This window comes from Microcaecilia unicolor, chromosome 4, assembly GCF_901765095.1.
Source record: "Microcaecilia unicolor chromosome 4, aMicUni1.1, whole genome shotgun sequence".
Lineage (NCBI taxonomy): Eukaryota > Metazoa > Chordata > Amphibia > Gymnophiona > Siphonopidae > Microcaecilia > Microcaecilia unicolor.
This window is the reverse complement of record NC_044034.1, coordinates 100,732,898-100,751,107: the sequence shown is the minus strand read 5'-3', so window position 1 is coordinate 100,751,107 and position 18,210 is coordinate 100,732,898. Positions and strand designations below refer to the sequence as shown.

At 43.6% G+C, this 18,210-nt stretch overlaps 1 protein-coding gene across 1 annotated transcript in view; it reads left to right on the top strand.

The window, feature by feature from the left end:
* Positions 1–18,210, top strand: part of DGKH (diacylglycerol kinase eta) — a 676,008-nt gene that overhangs the window by 625,449 nt on the left and 32,349 nt on the right. The window contains 3 exon segments of the mRNA XM_030202410.1: positions 1,666–1,785; positions 14,569–14,677; positions 17,839–17,969. Coding sequence (XP_030058270.1) covers positions 1,666–1,785; positions 14,569–14,677; positions 17,839–17,969 — 360 coding nt within the window.

The window sequence follows — 18,210 nt, the reverse complement described above, 5'->3', positions numbered from 1 at the left end:
CCAAAGTGGAAATTATCCTAGCATTATATCGACCACAAGTGATGATCCAAGATCTAGGAAAATAAAAACTGTAAAATCTCTCTTTTTATAATTTCTAATGGAATTAACACATGCTAAATGCTACATGTCCTATTTTATACCTGTGGGCCATGTGCTAATGTCCATTAGCACATGCTAAGCTTTAGTAAAAGGGCTGACAAAATTCATGAAGCAGTGAGTGATTGGCTAGACTGGTAACAGCTGAGCTAAACTGATCAGGCAGTTCTCAACAAACACAGTCATTTTAACACTACACATGATAATAATCTTGTGCAATTTTACCATCAGGTCAGTGGATATGCAGCAAGCACTGGAATCTTGTGGAGGATAGTTTTATAACAGTGTCCCTGGTTTAAAAGGTCAAGTAGACTGTTACTTAGGTGCTTTCATCGTCTTCAACTTATACAAAATTCTGCTGTACGGCTGCTAATGGGTTCACATAAATGCGATCATGTCACACACCATCTTGAGTGAGCACTGGCTGCCAATTACCCATTACATCACTTATAAACTTATACTACTTTAAGTTATTGCAATCTGGGCAACCATTCTGTTTATCAAGGGCAGTAATACCATATGCACCGGTTAGAAGCCTTCGCTCATCAACCCAAATTTATTACTTGTTCTATCTTTTAAACAAATTCACTTTGATACTATCAGTTCAAAGTTATTCAGTGTTAATGGACCTAAATTTGGGAACTCCCTGCCACTTTATTTGTGACTGGAAAGCAACCTTGTTAAGTTTAAATGGGGCTTAAAGACGTTTCCTTTTGAAGATGCCTACTCTGAGGCTGGCTGAGCTAGGGTGTGTGTCTGTGTTGTGCTACCATAGATCTCAGCTCCTTCTTTGCTATTTAATTTGCTTTATTACAAATGTTCTCTAATTTCCTATTCTCTTTCCTATTCAGAATGTAGTTCCTTTCTTTTAATTGTTGATTTTGTAAATTGTGAACCACCCAGATGACACATAAGTGTTTATGTATCTTTATAAAATACCAGCATAAGTGGTAGAAATCACGCCTACCTTGCAGGTGTGGACATTACACTGCTCTCATGCAAGTATAAATATTCATGCTTAAGATCATTCAAATATGTGAGTAGAGTTGTGTTTTTTATAATCTTGAGTGTGTACTTGCGAATTTTGCCCATGCTCTTCCCCAACATTGCCCCTGTACCAGGCAGGGCTGGCGGTTGGGAGGTGGGGATAGTGCTGGGCAGACTTATACGGTCTGTGCCAGAGCCGGTGGTGGGTGGCGGGGCGGGTGGTTGGGAGGTGAGGATAGTGCTGGGCAGACTTATACAGTCTGTGCCCTGAAAAAGACAGGTACAAATCAAGGTAAGGTATACACAAAAAAAATGACACATGTGAGTTTATCTTGTTGGGCAGACTGGGTGGACCGTGCAGGTCTTTTTCTGCCGTCATCTACTATGTTACTATGTTACCTACCTACTGGCAAAGTATATGCCATTTTGTCGTTTCTCATTCATCTATTCTGGTTGGTATTTTTTAAGGACATTTGCACTCCTTATATGGTTGCATACCTGTGAAAATGATTTTATGAAATTACCCCCTTGGCATGTTTAAATTTGAGCTATTGAAGCTAATGACAGATTCTTTGTTTTTAGCAATTAGAGACTCATCATGAAGAACTGCTGTCTAATGCTTTACACAACGTGGAGATGGAACTGACGAAACTTGCTGAGATCCCTTGGCTATACTATGTTTTGCAGCCAGATGAGGAAGAGGTATATCAGTTTCATTTGTGTGCTGGCCAACATTTATTTGATTTCGCTGAAGCAAGAACAAATTGGTGCCCTTCCCTCCGTTCCTTAGGGGCATAGTTGTGGTTGGGGAGTCAAGTTTGATCTAGAGGCTTGATACTAGACTCTCCTATTTCTATGTTTTTGGTTGAACTTTTTTGTTTTCATTCCTAGATCTACGTTGTTTGTGTCATTATTCTTGAGGGGGGTTACCAGTGTACTGCATGAAGAACCATTTCATTGAATATTTACATGCCCTGACTTTCTGAACAATGTCTCATATTTGTTGCTTCACTCCAACTTCTCCATGCATGGTTGTTGCTAAACTTGAAGTAAAATATTGAATACACTTGACCAACAGAAAGATGAACTTTATGACAGAAAGGAAAATATGAATTAGTAATAAAAAAATTACTATAGCTGAGCATTTTGTTGCATTTTGTAGAATGAGAAAGAATATATTTTGTTGTTCTTTCTTATTTAGTTGCCAAGTAGAAAAAAGCAGATCAATTGATTTGGTACTGCTATTTCAGTCATGGTCCAATAAGGCCTTTTTATTCTTTCCAACCCATTAGAATGTTGGAAAGAAATTATACATACAGGGTTGAAAAAATGTCTATCTGTCTCTCTGTCTAGGGGCAAAGTAATTCTCTGAAATTTTAACAGACTAGAACCAGATTTGGCATGAAGATAAAAACAGTGAACAGATACATCAGCCTCAAAAGTAGATTAGATTGAACTCTGGCATACAGAGAAACAAAGCCCCTCAGAAAATGGCACAATATATTCTATGAGAGTTCAATTCCAGCATCTGAAGCCTACAGGCATATATTCACTGTAATATAGCAATTAGGGGATTGTGCTTTTTAAACTGCCCTCTCCTTTCTTTTCCTGGGTACAGGCACAAAAGGGGTCATTTACTAACAATTAGTGCATATTATTTGCCCCGTGGCCCCTGCTGCAGATAATATTTGCTCATCCTTAATTAATTATCCTAGTAAAAAGCCAGTAATAAAACAAATATACATATGTGCATGCTCAGAGTGGCCTAGTGGTTAGGGTGGTGGACTTTGGTCCTGGGGAACTGAGGAACTGAGTTCGATTCCCACTTCAGGCACAGGCAGCTCCTTGTGATTCTGGGCAAGTCACTTAACCCTCCATTGCCCCAGGTACAAATAAGTACCTGTATATAATATGTAAGCCGCATTGAGCCTGCCATGAGTGGGAAAGCGCGGGGTACAAATGTAACAAAAAAAAAATACATGCAAACACACAAAACACAAGCTAACAAAATCCACACATAGATACAAAACATACAGACAGGCACACAAAAAAGACATACACAAACCAAAACACACACACAAGCTTATTTATGTATTAGACTTGATTACTTTTTCAATAACATTCATAGCAAGGTACGATAAAAAGCAAATCCAAATTTACATCAATAAAATAGTAAAAACAATAAAATTGCTGCACCCCCAATAGTATGATCTAGTCCCAAATTCTATCTATAATATACATTTGTACACAGACACACACACGAACAAAGCATCAACATAATAGACACACACAGACACATACACAGAAAGGTTGGAAATAATTTCATGAGGCATGCTCTGAATCCTTTTCCTGTTCTGCCTCCTCCGACTGTTATGCCCCTAACCTAGCTGAACTGACTCTAAGTGATTCAGATGTGCAATTCATTTTCTTTCTTGTAAATTCTACTGTGAAATCTAGTGATTGAATGATTGAACTCTACAAATTTCTCAGTGGTTGCTACATATGGTGACATCTAGGAGATAATTCTTTAAAGTGAGTGCCAACATTTAGGCACCAAATCTGCATGTAAGTGACTAGAATAATGGCATATACACGCATACGTGTGCACATACAGACATAAATGCCATTAGTCCATCTACATGCTATTCTGTAAAAAGGTGCCTATGGAGCATTCAATTATGCGCGTAAATTATAGAATGCTATAATGAGTGATCTAACAATTTAGTCATTAGCATTTTCACCAGATTTATGACTGGCATAAGTGCTCATGCCTAAATTATAAGCACATATTTTACTTGCTATGCTAGTATTCTATAAGGGGAACTAGGTGCCACAAAAGCACGCTTGAAGAGCATATTCAATTAAGATGAACAAAGGGTGTGCAATAGGAGCCTGCTATAAACGAAAGCAGTGCCTGTTTTCCTTTGTAAAATTCTAGCATAATTGAGTATGTTCGTGATTGACATTTAGGCGCTCACACTTATGCCAGCCATAGAGCTGGTGTAAGTGTTAGTGCCTAAGTGCAACAGATACTCACATAATGTACAGTATTCCGTAAGTTACACACGTAAGTGGGAACCTCATCTATGCCCTGCTTGTGCTCTGCCACTATCCCCTGGATTCTATAAACTGCGACTAAACTTATGCATGGAAATCAGCACGAGTAGCTGATTTGCATGCCCAGCTTAATTGCTTAACAGTCTAATCAGTGCAATTAATTGGCTGCTGACAATCTATTATTGGTGTTAATTGACCTTAATTAGGATTTACGTGCAGGTCATATTCTGTAATTATCCGCGCATAAATCCTAATGCATGTAAATTTGGGGGGCATGGTTTGGGGTGTTTCAGGGCATTCCAAAATTTTACACACGTAAATACAGAATTTGGCTGAATTGCACCTAATTTAGGCACCGGCATAATTACGAGCACCTGAAGTTAGGCAGAGTTTTTTTTTTTTTTTTTTAAACTCATCTTTATTAACATAAAGTACAAAAGCCGGGCACAGATCATGGAAAAAGAAATATAACAAGTACAAAATTGGCCCGTCTTATCTTATACAAGTACCAAGATTTCAACATTTTCAACATTTTCTCCCCTCCCCCCCCTCCCATTTCTACCCCACCCTCCCCCCTCTCCCTCGTCAGGAATTTAAGATTCTGCTGCGGGCTACTGAAGTCAATGTGTCCCAAAAGGGTGCCCAGGCTGTACAAAATAGGTTTCCCTTAGTCCCTGCCAAGTCTGCAATCCCGCTGCGTTCAAATGAGCACATATAGATCATGAATGAACGCCATTGGGCTATGGTGGGGGTGGCCGATGTCATCCATTGTTGTAAGATTGTTTTTTTCCCCATCAATACAGATCTATGTAAGAAGGCACGTAAGCCTGGCTTAGATTGTCCGTGTATAGTATAGACTCCAAATAATTGAGGAGGAGTATGTCGCCATCTCACCTGCCACATAGCCGAGATGTGTGACACCAAGGCTATCCAGAATTGTTGAATGGCGGGGCAAGACCAGAACATGTGACTCAAATGGGCATTTTCCTTCCCACATCTGCGACAGCGGTCTGATTCACACAATGTGGCCCGGAATGCCCTCCTGGGAGAGATGTGTAGGCGAAAAACAAACTTGTACTGAATTTCCCACCAGCTAACATTTTCAGTCAATTTATAGGTTCCAGCCAAGATAGTCTTAATGGTCTCCGGGGTTATTTGTGTAGACAATTCCACTGTCCATTGCTGTGCCACCCGGTCGAAATCTGAAGAGTGCAGATGGTCTCTCAAATGTGCATGAAAGTACTTTAAGGGGATCCGTAGTCGTGCATCAAGACCAAACATTGAATTAAAACATTCATACACTTCCATGGATAAGTCTTTCTTGGGCAGAGAGTGCACGTAGTGTTGAAGTTGTAAAAATGCAAATGTATCAGTTCTGTGTAAATGAAACTCTCTGGTGATTTCAGGAAGCCTTTTTATCTCGCCCTTATCTGTTATCACCTGATGCAGAAAGGAGATTCCCTTGGCCTCCCATTCACGGAATGTTCTAGAGGTGTCTCCCACTGGGAATTCCGGATTACCCCGTAATGATAGTAAAGGAGAGATCGATTTGTTAAGACTAAAGAACTTACATAACCATCTCCAAGCCTGGCGTAGTGGACAGAGCACAGGGCCCGCCATTCCCAAACTCGAGGATGGTCTCTGACCCTGGTGTAGCCAATTTGAAAAGTGTAGAGAACCCAACCAGCTAGTCTCTGTCGCTGCGAGGGAGAAGTGGTTAGTGGACCTAAACCAGTCCGATATGTGGCGCATGTTACTTGCCACAGAGAACAAGCGAAGATCCAACAATCCCAGTCCCCCTTTAATTCTTGGAAGGATGGCTCTGTTTATGGTCATGCGCGCCCGTTTCCCTTGCCACAAAAATAAGTTTAACTTTGCCTTCAACCATTTTTCATCCCTAACGGACAAAAACATAGGTAGGGTTTGGAAAGCATATAGCCACACAGGGAAAAGGACCATGTTATAGAGTGCTACTCTACCCATCAATGAAACTGGGAGGTCCTGCCAGCCCTGGAGAGACCGGGCCACCCGCCTCTTCAGGTGTACCATATTTCGTGAGTATAGTGAGTGCAAGTCCATGGGGATCCTTACCCCCAAGTAAGTCACCTCTTCCTGTGCCCACTGTAAGGGGAAAGGGCCCTCCCAATTCAACTGAATCTCTGCTTTGGATGGGAGTGCTGTGGATTTCTGCAAATTCAAACTAAGACCTGAATATAATCCAAACTCGTCAATGGCAGCCAGGACTCTGGGGAGAGACCGCTGGGGATGGGTCAAAGTTAACAGAATATCGTCCGCAAAGGATAAGACCTTTACCCGTTGACCCGGTAGAGGCACCCCACATATATCTGGGTCTTTCTCTAAAGTACGTAGCAATGGCTCTACATATAGTAAAAATAATAGAGGAGAGAGGGGGCATCCCTGTCTGGTACCAGCTTTGATCTGCAATGGAGGGGACCTTGTTTCGTTAATTAGAAGTCTGGCTACAGGCTCTCTATACAGTACTTTAATTGCTTCTAGAAACCAGCCTCCTATTCCCACGTATGCTAGTACCTGGAATAAATAGTCCCACCGCACTCTGTCGAACGCCTTCTCGGCATCCAAGCTGACTAGCAACAGGTCAATGTCTGCGGCATGGCAATGCGCAATTGTCAAAAGTACTTTACGTACATTGAGCACTGAGTTTCTATCCCTCATAAATCCCACTTGATGTTCCCCAATCAGTGCATTCATACAGGGGGCTAACCGATCAGCTAAGATCCGGGCCAAGATTTTAAGGTCCACATTAATAAGGGAGATGGGTCTGTATGATTCCACTCTATCACTCGGTTTGCCCGGTTTTGGAATTAAAGTAATTAAAGCTTCGTTGCTCCCCAAGGGTAGCTCTCCTCGTTCTATCACTTCTTCCAAGTAGTCAATGAAAGTGCTTATAAACTGAGGGGGCAAAGTTTTATAGTATTCAGCTGAAAACCCATCTGGGCCCGGGGCAGAGCCCAGGGGGAGAGACTTCAGCACCTTCTGGACCTCCTGTGCCCGCAACGGTTCCATGAGGACTCTCTGGGCCAAAGGGGAAAGGCGGGGTAACCCTGCATCTACTAGGTAGTCCTCCACTGCCATATCTGTAAAGTCTCCCTCGCCTGAGTATAATCTAGAAAAATAGTCATGGAACACCTGAGCAATCCCTTCTGTAGAATAGATCTTGTCTCCCTGGGGGGTCAATATTGATGCTACCAATTTTCTCTGACTACGTGCCCTCGCCATTTGTGCTAACAGTTTTCCGGGTCTATTCCCATATCTACGGTAATTAAATCCCCTTACTGTTAGTCTCCTTTGGGTTTGCTCATGGATTAAGGAATTCAGAGCAACTCTAGTGGAGGACAGTAGATCACTCGCTTCCGAAGAGGGGTTCTGCAAGTATTGTGCCTTTACTGAACGTAGGGTGCGTTCTAGTCTAATTATTCCCGCAGCTAATCTTTTTGCTCTAGCACTCATATAGGCAATGATGGCCCCCCGCAAAACTGCTTTCGAGGCTTCCCATAGAATTATTGGGGAGTCACAGGAGTCTTGATTGTTTAGAATGTATTGTTCCCACTGAGCCTTTATATATTCATTGAATGTTTTATCTTTATGTAAATAAGCGGGATATCTCCAATAGTATGATTGTTCCCCGGGAGCATTAAACTGCAATTCTGTCCATATCAGGGAGTGGTCAGTGATTTCCATAGGGCCTATCTCAGCCTGAGTAATTTGAGAGAACAAGGAGCGTTGCACCAGAATGTAATCCAGCCTAGACCACGAATGGTGAACCCTAGACTGGTGAGTAAAATCTATTGTGGAGGGATGAAACAGTCTCCATGGATCTACTAAATTTAGGGACTGGCACAGAGCCGAAAGCCCCCTCTCTCCCCTTCTCTCACTTCGCAGGGTTCCCCTGGATCTATCCACCTCTGGGTCCAATACCTGATTGAAATCTCCCGCCCACACCCAGGGTGCATCAGAGTATCGCAGGCCCAGGGAAACCAGAGATTGAAAAAACAGGGGTGAATATACATTTGGTCCATACACCGCACACAAATACAACTGTTGTCCGAACATTGTCAAGCGGATCAGGACCACTCTACCCTCCCGATCTTTATATATCAGTTTGGGCTGGCACAGGACTCCCCTTCTAATCAAGATCGCTACACCACTTCTTTTTGCTCCCGATGATGAGTAAAAGCACTCTCCCACCCATTGCTGTTTTAGCTTCTCATGTTCTTTGTCACTCAACTTCGTCTCCTGGAGACATGCAATTGAGACCTTGTGACGCTTCAACTGGGCTAATATCTTGGTCCGTTTAATCGGGGAAGAAATCCCAGATACATTCCAAGACATCAGCCTCACTGGGACCCTATGGGGTTAAGTTAGTCTGTGAATTTTGTTGGCGTTTCACCGTAAGGGAACCCCAGGAGGCCCAGCCCCTCCCCCCGGGGAATATTGTACTCCAATAGTTAGAAATGTTGACTACAGCCTGCCCTTTTATTATCCTTTGTGTACTTCCTGACAAGAATCCCGCCCCTCCCTCCCTCCCATGTTCCCCACCCCCCTCCCTCTTTCTTCCCTTCTCCCCCTTCTCTTTTATCCATCCAAGAATCATATTCTCCTGTCTAGCAGTTGAATAAGGGTCACTTCCATGCTAGAGGCCCCCCCGTCCCTCCACACCAACAATCACAATGTCTCAGTCTTTATAAAGTCTCAGCTCTCACCCTCTGCCAGTACCTTCGCTTTACTCCAATTGCATTCATGAGATGGCTTTCAGGTCTCAGTCGCGGCCTCCAAACCATTATCTGATGCAGTGTCTAGGTTTTGGACAAAGGTGTGCGCTTCATCCGCATTATTAAATGCTTTCCACCCATTACCTTGTTTGATTTTCAACACTGCGGGGTAAAGAAGCATAAATTTGATTTTCTGCCCATGTAACTTCTGGCATATAGGGTTAAATAGCTTCCTTCGTTCCTGCAATGCCATGGAGTAATCCTGGAATATGCGGATCAGCTTTCCATCATATTTAGTTGAGTCCCTCCTCTGCCGATATCCACGCAGGATTTCCTCCTTATGTATGTAGTTATGGATTTTAACAAGGACTACTCGTGGGGCCTGGCGGCCATCTTGAAGGCGCCCCACACGATGAGCCCGTTCGAGGCATAGTGGGCCCATGCTGTCTGAGAGCGCAAACTCTCTCTTCAGCCACTGCTCTAACTCCGTGGCTAGGAATCTGTCTCCAATTGATTCTGGGAGCCCTACGATTCGTAGGTTTGCTCGGCGCGATCTATTCTCTAGATCATCAATTTTCACTAGTAGTTGTTCGATCGTGCCATTTTGTTTTTTCACCTGCGCCGCATTAGATCTGCACGTGTCCTCCAACTCCGAGACCCGGCGCTCGAGTTCTCCTGTGCGGCCCGTGGTATCCGCCTGCGAGGCCGTCAGCGTAGCGATCTGGGACGCCAATTGTTCAAACTTTGGAGCCAGTGCTAACCCCACCGCCTCCGTAAGTTGTTTTAATTGCTTCGGGGTAAAAGTAGCATTATCGCTCTTGGCGTGTTCGTCATCGCCGTTCAGCGCTTTGGTTTTTTCTTTTTCCCTCTTCGCGCCTCTAGCGGGTAGGCTTTTGGTTTGCGGTTCCACAAATTTATCCATTAGGAGTTCTTGTTGGTCCGCTTTCAATTTAAGACCGAAATTCTGAGTTTTAATCAGGTAGTTGGTGAAGATTAACGGAGGAGCCTCAGAGAGCACAGAAAACACGTCCTGAGCCCTCTAGTGCATCACGTGACCCCGAAGTTAGGCAGAGTTAAGCCCTAAACAGTAGTCTATAAAGGACGAGTAGAGTACCTTTGATAGAATAGTGCTCAGCGCTTAAAATTTTCGGCGCCTATTTTTAGGTGCCACTTATAGAATTTACCCCTATATGCGCCCACCTTACAAATATGTGCTATGGGGTCTTTGTACTAAGCTGCAGTAAAAAATGTTTTTTCCTGCATGCTAAGGCCATTTTTACCGCAGCCAGAAAATGGCCGATTTTCTATTTTTTGCATTAATGGCCATGCGCTAATGTTGGCATTAGCGTGCAGCCATTAAAAAAAATTACCAGGTAAGCACTTACTACCACCCATTCTGTAGGCAATAAGGGCTCATGCAGTATTCCTGCGCTATCCAGTTAGCTCATCTACATTAGAATGCTAACTTTAGCACAGGAATGCCCCCTCAAAATTAAAATTTTTTAATGCACAGTCAGCATGTACATTTGGCAGTTACCACAGAACACCTGAGCATGTCTCGTGGTGTATCATTTTAAGCTGCATTAGGTACACATTAGTTCCTAATGCTGCTTAGTAAAAGGGCCACTATCCAGCTCATTTTCGAAGGAGATCGCCGGCCATCTTCCGACACAAATTGGGAGATGGCTGGCGATCTCTTGAACCCGGCGAAATCGGTATAATCGAAAGCCGATTTTGGCTGTCGCCAGCTGCTTTCCATCGCGGAGCCAGCCAAACTTCAAGGGGGCGTGTCGGTAGGGTAGCGAAGGCGGGACGGGGGCGTGATTTGAGATGGCCGGCTTTGCCCGATAATGGAAAAAAGAAAGACGGCCTTGACGAGCATTTTGCTGGCTTCACTTGGTCACTTTTTTTTCAGGAATAAGTTTCAAAAAGGTGCCCGAACTGACCAAATGACCACCAGAGGGAATTGGGGATTACCTCCCCTTACTCCTCCAGTGGTCACCAACTCCCTCCCACCCAAAAAAAAAATATATATATATATATATATATTTTTTTTTTTTGCCAGCCTCTATGCCAGCCTGAAATGTCATACCCAGCTCCCTGACAGCAGTATGCAGGTCCCTGGAACAGTGCACTTCAGGCAGGTGGATCCGGGCTCATCCTCCCCCTATCTGTTACACTTGTGGTGGTAGATGTTGAGCCTTCCAAACCCCCCCAAAACCCACTGTACCCACATGTAGGTCCCTTCATCCCTAAGGGCTATGGTAATGGTGTACAGTTGTGGGGAGTGGGTTTTGGGGGGGAATTGGGGGGCTCAGCACCCAAGGTAAGGGAGCTATGCACCTGGGAGCTATTTTTGAAGTCCACTGCAGTGCCCCCTAGGGTGCCCGGTTGGTGTCCTGGCATGTCAGGGGGACCAGTACACTACAAATGCTGGCTCCTCCCACGACCATATGCCCTGGATTTGGCCAGGTTTGAGATCGTCGGCATTAGTTTCCATTATCAGCGAAAACTGATGCCAGCCATCTCAAACCGGGCGATCTCTGACATTTGGCCGGCCCCAACCGTATTATCGAAACGAAAGATGGCCGGCCATCTTTTTTGATAATACGGTTTGGGACCGCTGTTTGCAGCACCGGCCAAATAGATGGCCGGCCATCTAGTTGGCCGGCGCCGTTCGATTATGCCCGTCTAAGTAAGTTAAGCAGGTATTGCAGAATAGCATGTAGGCAGCTTGCTGGCATTTATGTACGTAAGTGCGCACATAGGTACGTAAATATGAGTGCCTAGGTGATAGAATTGGCACTCTGTTACAAAATTGCCCTTCACATGACTTATCGATGTAGTTTCTAATAAAGCATTATGCTGGGACTTCAAATTTCAAAACCTAGTCAAGGATAATATGTTTGTTCATCTTAAGACTAAAGTAGATTGTTATTTTACAAAGGAATAAAACAGTGGGGTTGATATTCAAAGAGATTTAACTAGTCAGAAATGGCAGGTTAAATTGCCTGTTCAGAGCTAACCGGTCATTTTCAGCAGCACTTCACCGGTTAGTGCTCCTGAAAATGACCGGTTAGTACTTAAAGCACAACCAGGTATTTTTGGGGCGTTCCAGGGGTGGAGTTGGCACTTGGTTGGTTAAGTGCCGATATTCAGCAAACCAGCCAAGCTGATATTCAGCACTTAACTAGCCACCGCATATAAATAGAACCACATAAAAGTCAGTCCTCTTTTTATGCAGTACTCCATAGTCAGTTAAGTGCTGAATGTCGCATTTAACTGGCTATGGTATAGCCAGCTCTGAAAACCCAGAAATTCAATGTCAAAACCCAGACATGGCCCAGCATTGAATTTTCGGTCGATGGTCAGCAAAACATTGAGCGCCACCGACTGAAGATCGACCCCTGTATGCTCAGATATGAACCACTCTCCCCCTTCTATAATAAGTGCCTAAAGTTAGGAGCCAATATGCACGCTTACATAGGTGCCGACTCCATGGGTGCTGTGGGTGCTCGAGCACCCCCAATATTTTAACCTGCCGTCGGAAGTTCCGGTTCCAACCCTAGCCAGCCCGACCTGCCCGCCCTCTTCTCCCTCAACAGTCCTCCGTCCTTGCCTTCCTGCCGCCCAGAATTTAAAACTCACCTTACCTCACTCGGTCCCGGCAGCAGTGAAAGGCGAGCAGGCTTGGCTTCAGCCTTCCCTTCTCTCTCAGCTCTGGTCCCGCCCTCATTTCCTGTTTCCGCGAGGGCGGGGACCAGAGCTGAGAGAGAAGGGAAGGCTGAAGCAGAGCCTGCTCGCCTTTCACTACTGCCGGGACCGAGCGGGGTAAGATGAGTTTTAAATTCTGGGTGGCAGGAAGGCGAGGACGGAGGACTGTTGTGGGAGAAGAGGTCGGGCTGAGGTTGGGACTGGAACTCGGAGGAGAGGAGGGGCTGAAAAGGGGCAGGTGGTGTTTGGGGCGAATTACTGGACATGGAGGGGAGAGAGGAGAAATCGCTGGACATGGAGGGGCGGGGAGAGAGGAGAAATCGCTGGACATGGAAGAGAGGGCAGGGGAGAGATGAGACTTGTTGGATATGAATGGAGGGAGGGGAGGGGAGGGCAGGGGAGAGAGGAGAATTGGCTGGACATGGATGAGAAGGGAGGATAGTGGACAAAGGAGAATTGCTGGATATGAATGGAGGAGAGGGCAGGGGAGAGAGGAGAATTGCTGGATATGAATGAGGGGGGGAGGGGGAAATGCACCACCTGTAAAAAAAAAATTTTCAGCACCCCCAATCATTTTGAAAAGTTTGCTCCTATGCACGCTTAAGTTATAGAATGTTAGCACTTATGCACATGACTGTTACAGTTACATGCATAAGTGCTAGTCGGGCGCTAACCAGTATTCTATAACTATTGCACCACTTGCTTAGATGGAAATGCTAGAAGATAGTCATATGGGGAGGCACATGGGTGAGGCATGAGTATCCTGGCAGCGCTATAGAAATGCTAAGTAGTAGTAGTAGTAGTATCTGGGCATACCTTACTGTTGGCATCTAGTAGTCTGTAATGGAATTTGGACACTCAATTGCCATTCTAGAATTCACGCTCAGCAGACTGCATCTTGGCATCTAACTTTTGACACTGTTCATAGAATTTCCCCTCCACGTAGAAGTGGCTATCATTTCATCACTGCACATGGAAAAACTCTTATACAAGGGGGTCTTTTACTAAAGCTTAGCTTGAGTTATCTGTAGCAGGGCCCATAGGAATAAAATGGGCCCTGCTGCAGATAACTCAAGCTAAGCTTTAGTAAAAGATCCACTTAGTAAAGTATGTTGTTAGGCATATTTATCTTAACTTCTTTAAAGTAGGTGTTGTTTGGTGGTTGAAGATTTAAAAAGGTAAAGTGGATGCAGGTTTCCAAAGAAAACTTTATATCAATATGGGCAATAAGAATTTACAAAACTCCCTAAAGAGGCCCATGTATGGCAAAACTCGGCGCTGTGTTGGAGAAAGATGCACCAAACTACTTGCATTGCTAAATAAAAAGGCTTGTCCCTGTGCATTGATGAACTAATAGCCACTTCTGTATATATGGTGCCGAAAAAAATCAGCACTGGAAAAATCTCTATTCTATAAGCCACACTTAAAGTTAGGCGTGGTTTATAGAATAACGCTTATGTCTGGGAATCACACCAACTTTGTGTTGGGGAAGGCAACATATGCACTTTTCATTCCGCAAATCTTGCAGCATTTTTACCAAACTAAAAAGTTTTTAAATGATCCCAAGAAAAGTATGCACACCTGCTGATTTGTGTGAGGTCTTCAGAGTAAATATGTGTGCATACTAGCAAATTCTAAATATGCACATAGTTCCAAATCCTTCATCCTCTTCATCTCCCCCCAACCTTCCAGTGGTAAAAATGCATGAAATAAATTATTTTTATCTCTGTATATAGAGCAGATAATTTTATGGAGACCCATTTCCATACCATTTTACTGATGAAAATGGATTTGAAAGTTACTGTCTAAAAACCTCATGAAAATTTTGACCAAACCTGGGATCTTGGGGGCAACTACTAATTATCCTTTCTGCATAGCATTATATTCCATGGTTTTGTCATATCTGTTTTAGGTATGATATTACTTTATGAAATTATGATTCTCTTTTAACTGTTTCAAACAGGATCCTCCTCTGGAATATTCTAAAAGAAACAGCAGAAGCACAGTATTCCGCATAGTGCCAATGTTTAAAAGGGAAAAGGTCCAAAAGCATAAGACCAGCTCCCAGCCCGGTATGTGTTTGGTACTGCAAGAAGCATTACAGCTTGCAGAGAAAATGTATGGCCTCATATTTTTCCTGATAGGATACTGGATATTGCACACCTCAGATCTCTAAAGGATGTGTGACAGCGAATCCAAATCAAACAGTGAGGAAAATAGACCAGAGACAAAATAAACATTTACAGTAGTACTTAAGGATGTTTTTCCATATGGTGCTGATCTGTGTCAAGCTCTCTCCCATATATATCTTCACGTCAGCTCAAGCTTTTTAAAAGGCTTTCTCCTTCATGAACACCTGAAACTAGGATTTGCATCTTTTAGAGGGATATCCTGTGTTTCACATACCCTGTTATAGCTCCATCTCTTACTTTTACCCTACCCTATCAAAACTCCCACATCCCATTCCTCCTCCAGCTTATACTGTGGCACCTCTCACATATAATAGAAAATTTTTAAAAACCAGCCAGTTCCCTCTGGATCAGAGCATACAGTGGGGGAAATAAGTATTTGATCCCTTGCTGATTTTGTAAGTTTGCCCACTGACAAAGACATGAGCAGCCCATAATTGAAGGGTAGGTTATTGGTAACAGTGAGAGATAGCACATCACAAATTAAATCCGGAAAATCACATTGTGGAAAGTATATGAATTTATTTGCATTCTGCAGAGGGAAATAAGTATTTGATCCCCCACCAACCAGTAAGAGATCTGGCCCCTACAGACCAGGTAGATGCTCCAAATCAACTCGTTACCTGCATGACAGACAGCTGTCGGCAATGGTCACCTGTATGAAAGACACCTGTCCACAGACTCAGTGAATCAGTCAGACTCTAACCTCTACAAAATGGCCAAGAGCAAGGAGCTGTCTAAGGATGTCAGGGACAAGATCATACACCTGCACAAGGCTGGAATGGGCTACAAAACCATCAGTAAGACGCTGGGCGAGAAGGAGACTACTGTTGGTGCCATAGTAAGAAAATGGAAGAAGTACAAAATGACTGTCAATCGACAAAGATCTGGGGCTCCACGCAAAATCTCACCTCGTGGGGTATCCTTGATCATGAGGAAGGTTAGAAATCAGCCTACAACTACAAGGGGGGAACTTGTCAATGATCTCAAGGCAGCTGGGACCACTGTCACCACGAAAACCATTGGTAACACATTACGACATAACGGATTGCAATCCTGCAGTGCCCGCAAGGTCCCCCTGCTCCGGAAGGCACATGTGACGGCCCGTCTGAAGTTTGCCAGTGAACACCTGGATGATGCCGAGAGTGATTGGGAGAAGGTGCTGTGGTCAGATGAGACAAAAATTGAGCTCTTTGGCATGAACTCAACTCGCCGTGTTTGGAGGAAGAGAAATGCTGCCTATGACCCAAAGAACACCGTCCCCACTGTCAAGCATGGAGGTGGAAATGTTATGTTTTGGGGGTGTTTCTCTGCTAAGGGCACAGGACTACTTCACCGCATCAATGGGAGAATGGATGGGGCCATGTACCGTACAATTCTGAGTGACAACCTCCTTCCCTCCGCCAGGGCCTTAAAAATGGGTCGTGGCTGGGTCTTCCAGCACGACAATGACCCAAAACATACAGCCAAGGCAACAAAGGAGTGGCTCAGGAAGAAGCACATTAGGGTCATGGAGTGGCCTAGCCAGTCACCAGACCTTAATCCCATTGAAAACTTATGGAGGGAGCTGAAGCTGCGAGTTGCCAAGCGACAGCCCAGAACTCTTAATGATTTAGAGATGATCTGCAAAGAGGAGTGGACCAAAATTCCTCCTGACATGTGTGCAAACCTCATCATCAACTACAGAAGACGTCTGACCGCTGTGCTTGCCAACAAGGGTTTTGCCACCAAGTATTAGGTCTTGTTTGCCAGAGGGATTAAATACTTATTTCCCTCTGCAGAATGCAAATAAATTCATATACTTTCCACAATGTGATTTTCCGGATTTAATTTGTGATGTGCTATCTCTCACTGTTACCAATAACCTACCCTTCAATTATGGGCTGCTCATGTCTTTGTCAGTGGGCAAACTTACAAAATCAGCAAGGGATCAAATACTTATTTCCCCCACTGTAACCCCACCTTCTGTTATTTGGGATAGCAGAAGTTGAGTCTCTGATTGACCCATTTCCTTTCAGAAAATATGCAGCTCTTGCAGACTATAGTTTTAAAATCTGAGTATGCCATGGTGGTATGCATACCAGCCTCAATATGTGTCTGTTGTCCCTTCCTTTTGAGACCTTCTCATTGTTAATGCAAAATGGTTAACTGTTTCAGCTGGATGTTTGAAGATTAGTTTATAAAAGAACTTAAGATGTAGGACAAATTGTTTTAAAGTCTTAAGTGTTGATATAGATTTTTTAGAAATTCAGCACAGTAAAAATTAAATGTAGAATTCTTCTCTCTTTGAATATGCTCAGTATCGGGCTGCATATTCGTGACAATATGCAGCTCACAGCAGTGATCTTTTTGACATGGGTCTTCACTAATGGCCTATGCAATTAATTTGTTTAGGAGCAAGAGTTGCTACTTGGATTGCATAGAAAAGTGTAGGCCGATAAAGACCATATGACCTCTCCAGTTTGCTCATCCATGCCATTTACCCTCCCTTTCATGCCCTTAGAGATCCTATGTACTTATTACATGCTTTCTTGATTTACAAGTGTTGTATGTGTGTGCAAGCATTTATATATGCTGTAGGTGAAAAATCATAATCAGAATAGGCATAGTATAAAAAGGCAAAACTGGAAGCTGACTTTATTGTTCAAGGGATTTTTTTTCTGTGTAGAATCTTATAACTAGCCGTTGATAAACTGCACAAAATATAGGCCTTGCACCACTGATCCTAATGGGTAAAAGTGAATCAGTTTGACCTATGTGAGTTTTGTTATCTTAGGAGGAAATTGAATGAGCGCTGAAAGCACGGCTGCAAAACAATGAACCCTCTCCTTGTATAGATTTCTTCTCTATGATTAATGCTAATCTGTAACCTGCATGGGGAAATACAATAAAAACTTGAAGTCTTGTGGAGTTGACACCTTTAACCTTTCCCCTTTGCTAGCACTGCAGTTCTACTCTGTTTTCCACTTTTTTTGGCCTAACCTTTGCTTGTAATGCATTTGAGCATGTACAAATTAAGGGGGTTTTGCTCTTAACTTTGGTAGTTCAAAAATGGGGAACAGATGAAGTTGCTGCTTGGCTGGATCTGCTCAGTTTGGGAGAGTACAAAGAAATCTTCATCCGCCATGACATCAGAGGCTCTGAGCTTTTGCACCTGGAAAGGCGAGATCTTAAGGTATTTCTTTTGTGCTACTTTTTCTGCTTTTGGGAATTTTTTTAATCCTCTTTTTTCCTGTCCCCTTTCTGTAACATGCTTAAAGCTTGGCTTATAATGTTAGATTGCAGAAGACTAATGTGCACTGTTCTGTGGCCTGCACTCCTTGTGTGTTTGACTGTACTTGCAGCCTAGGATATCAGCAATATTGGCGATTTCCTTCTACATACAGAATGAGCATACACCTCTGATAGTTCAGTAA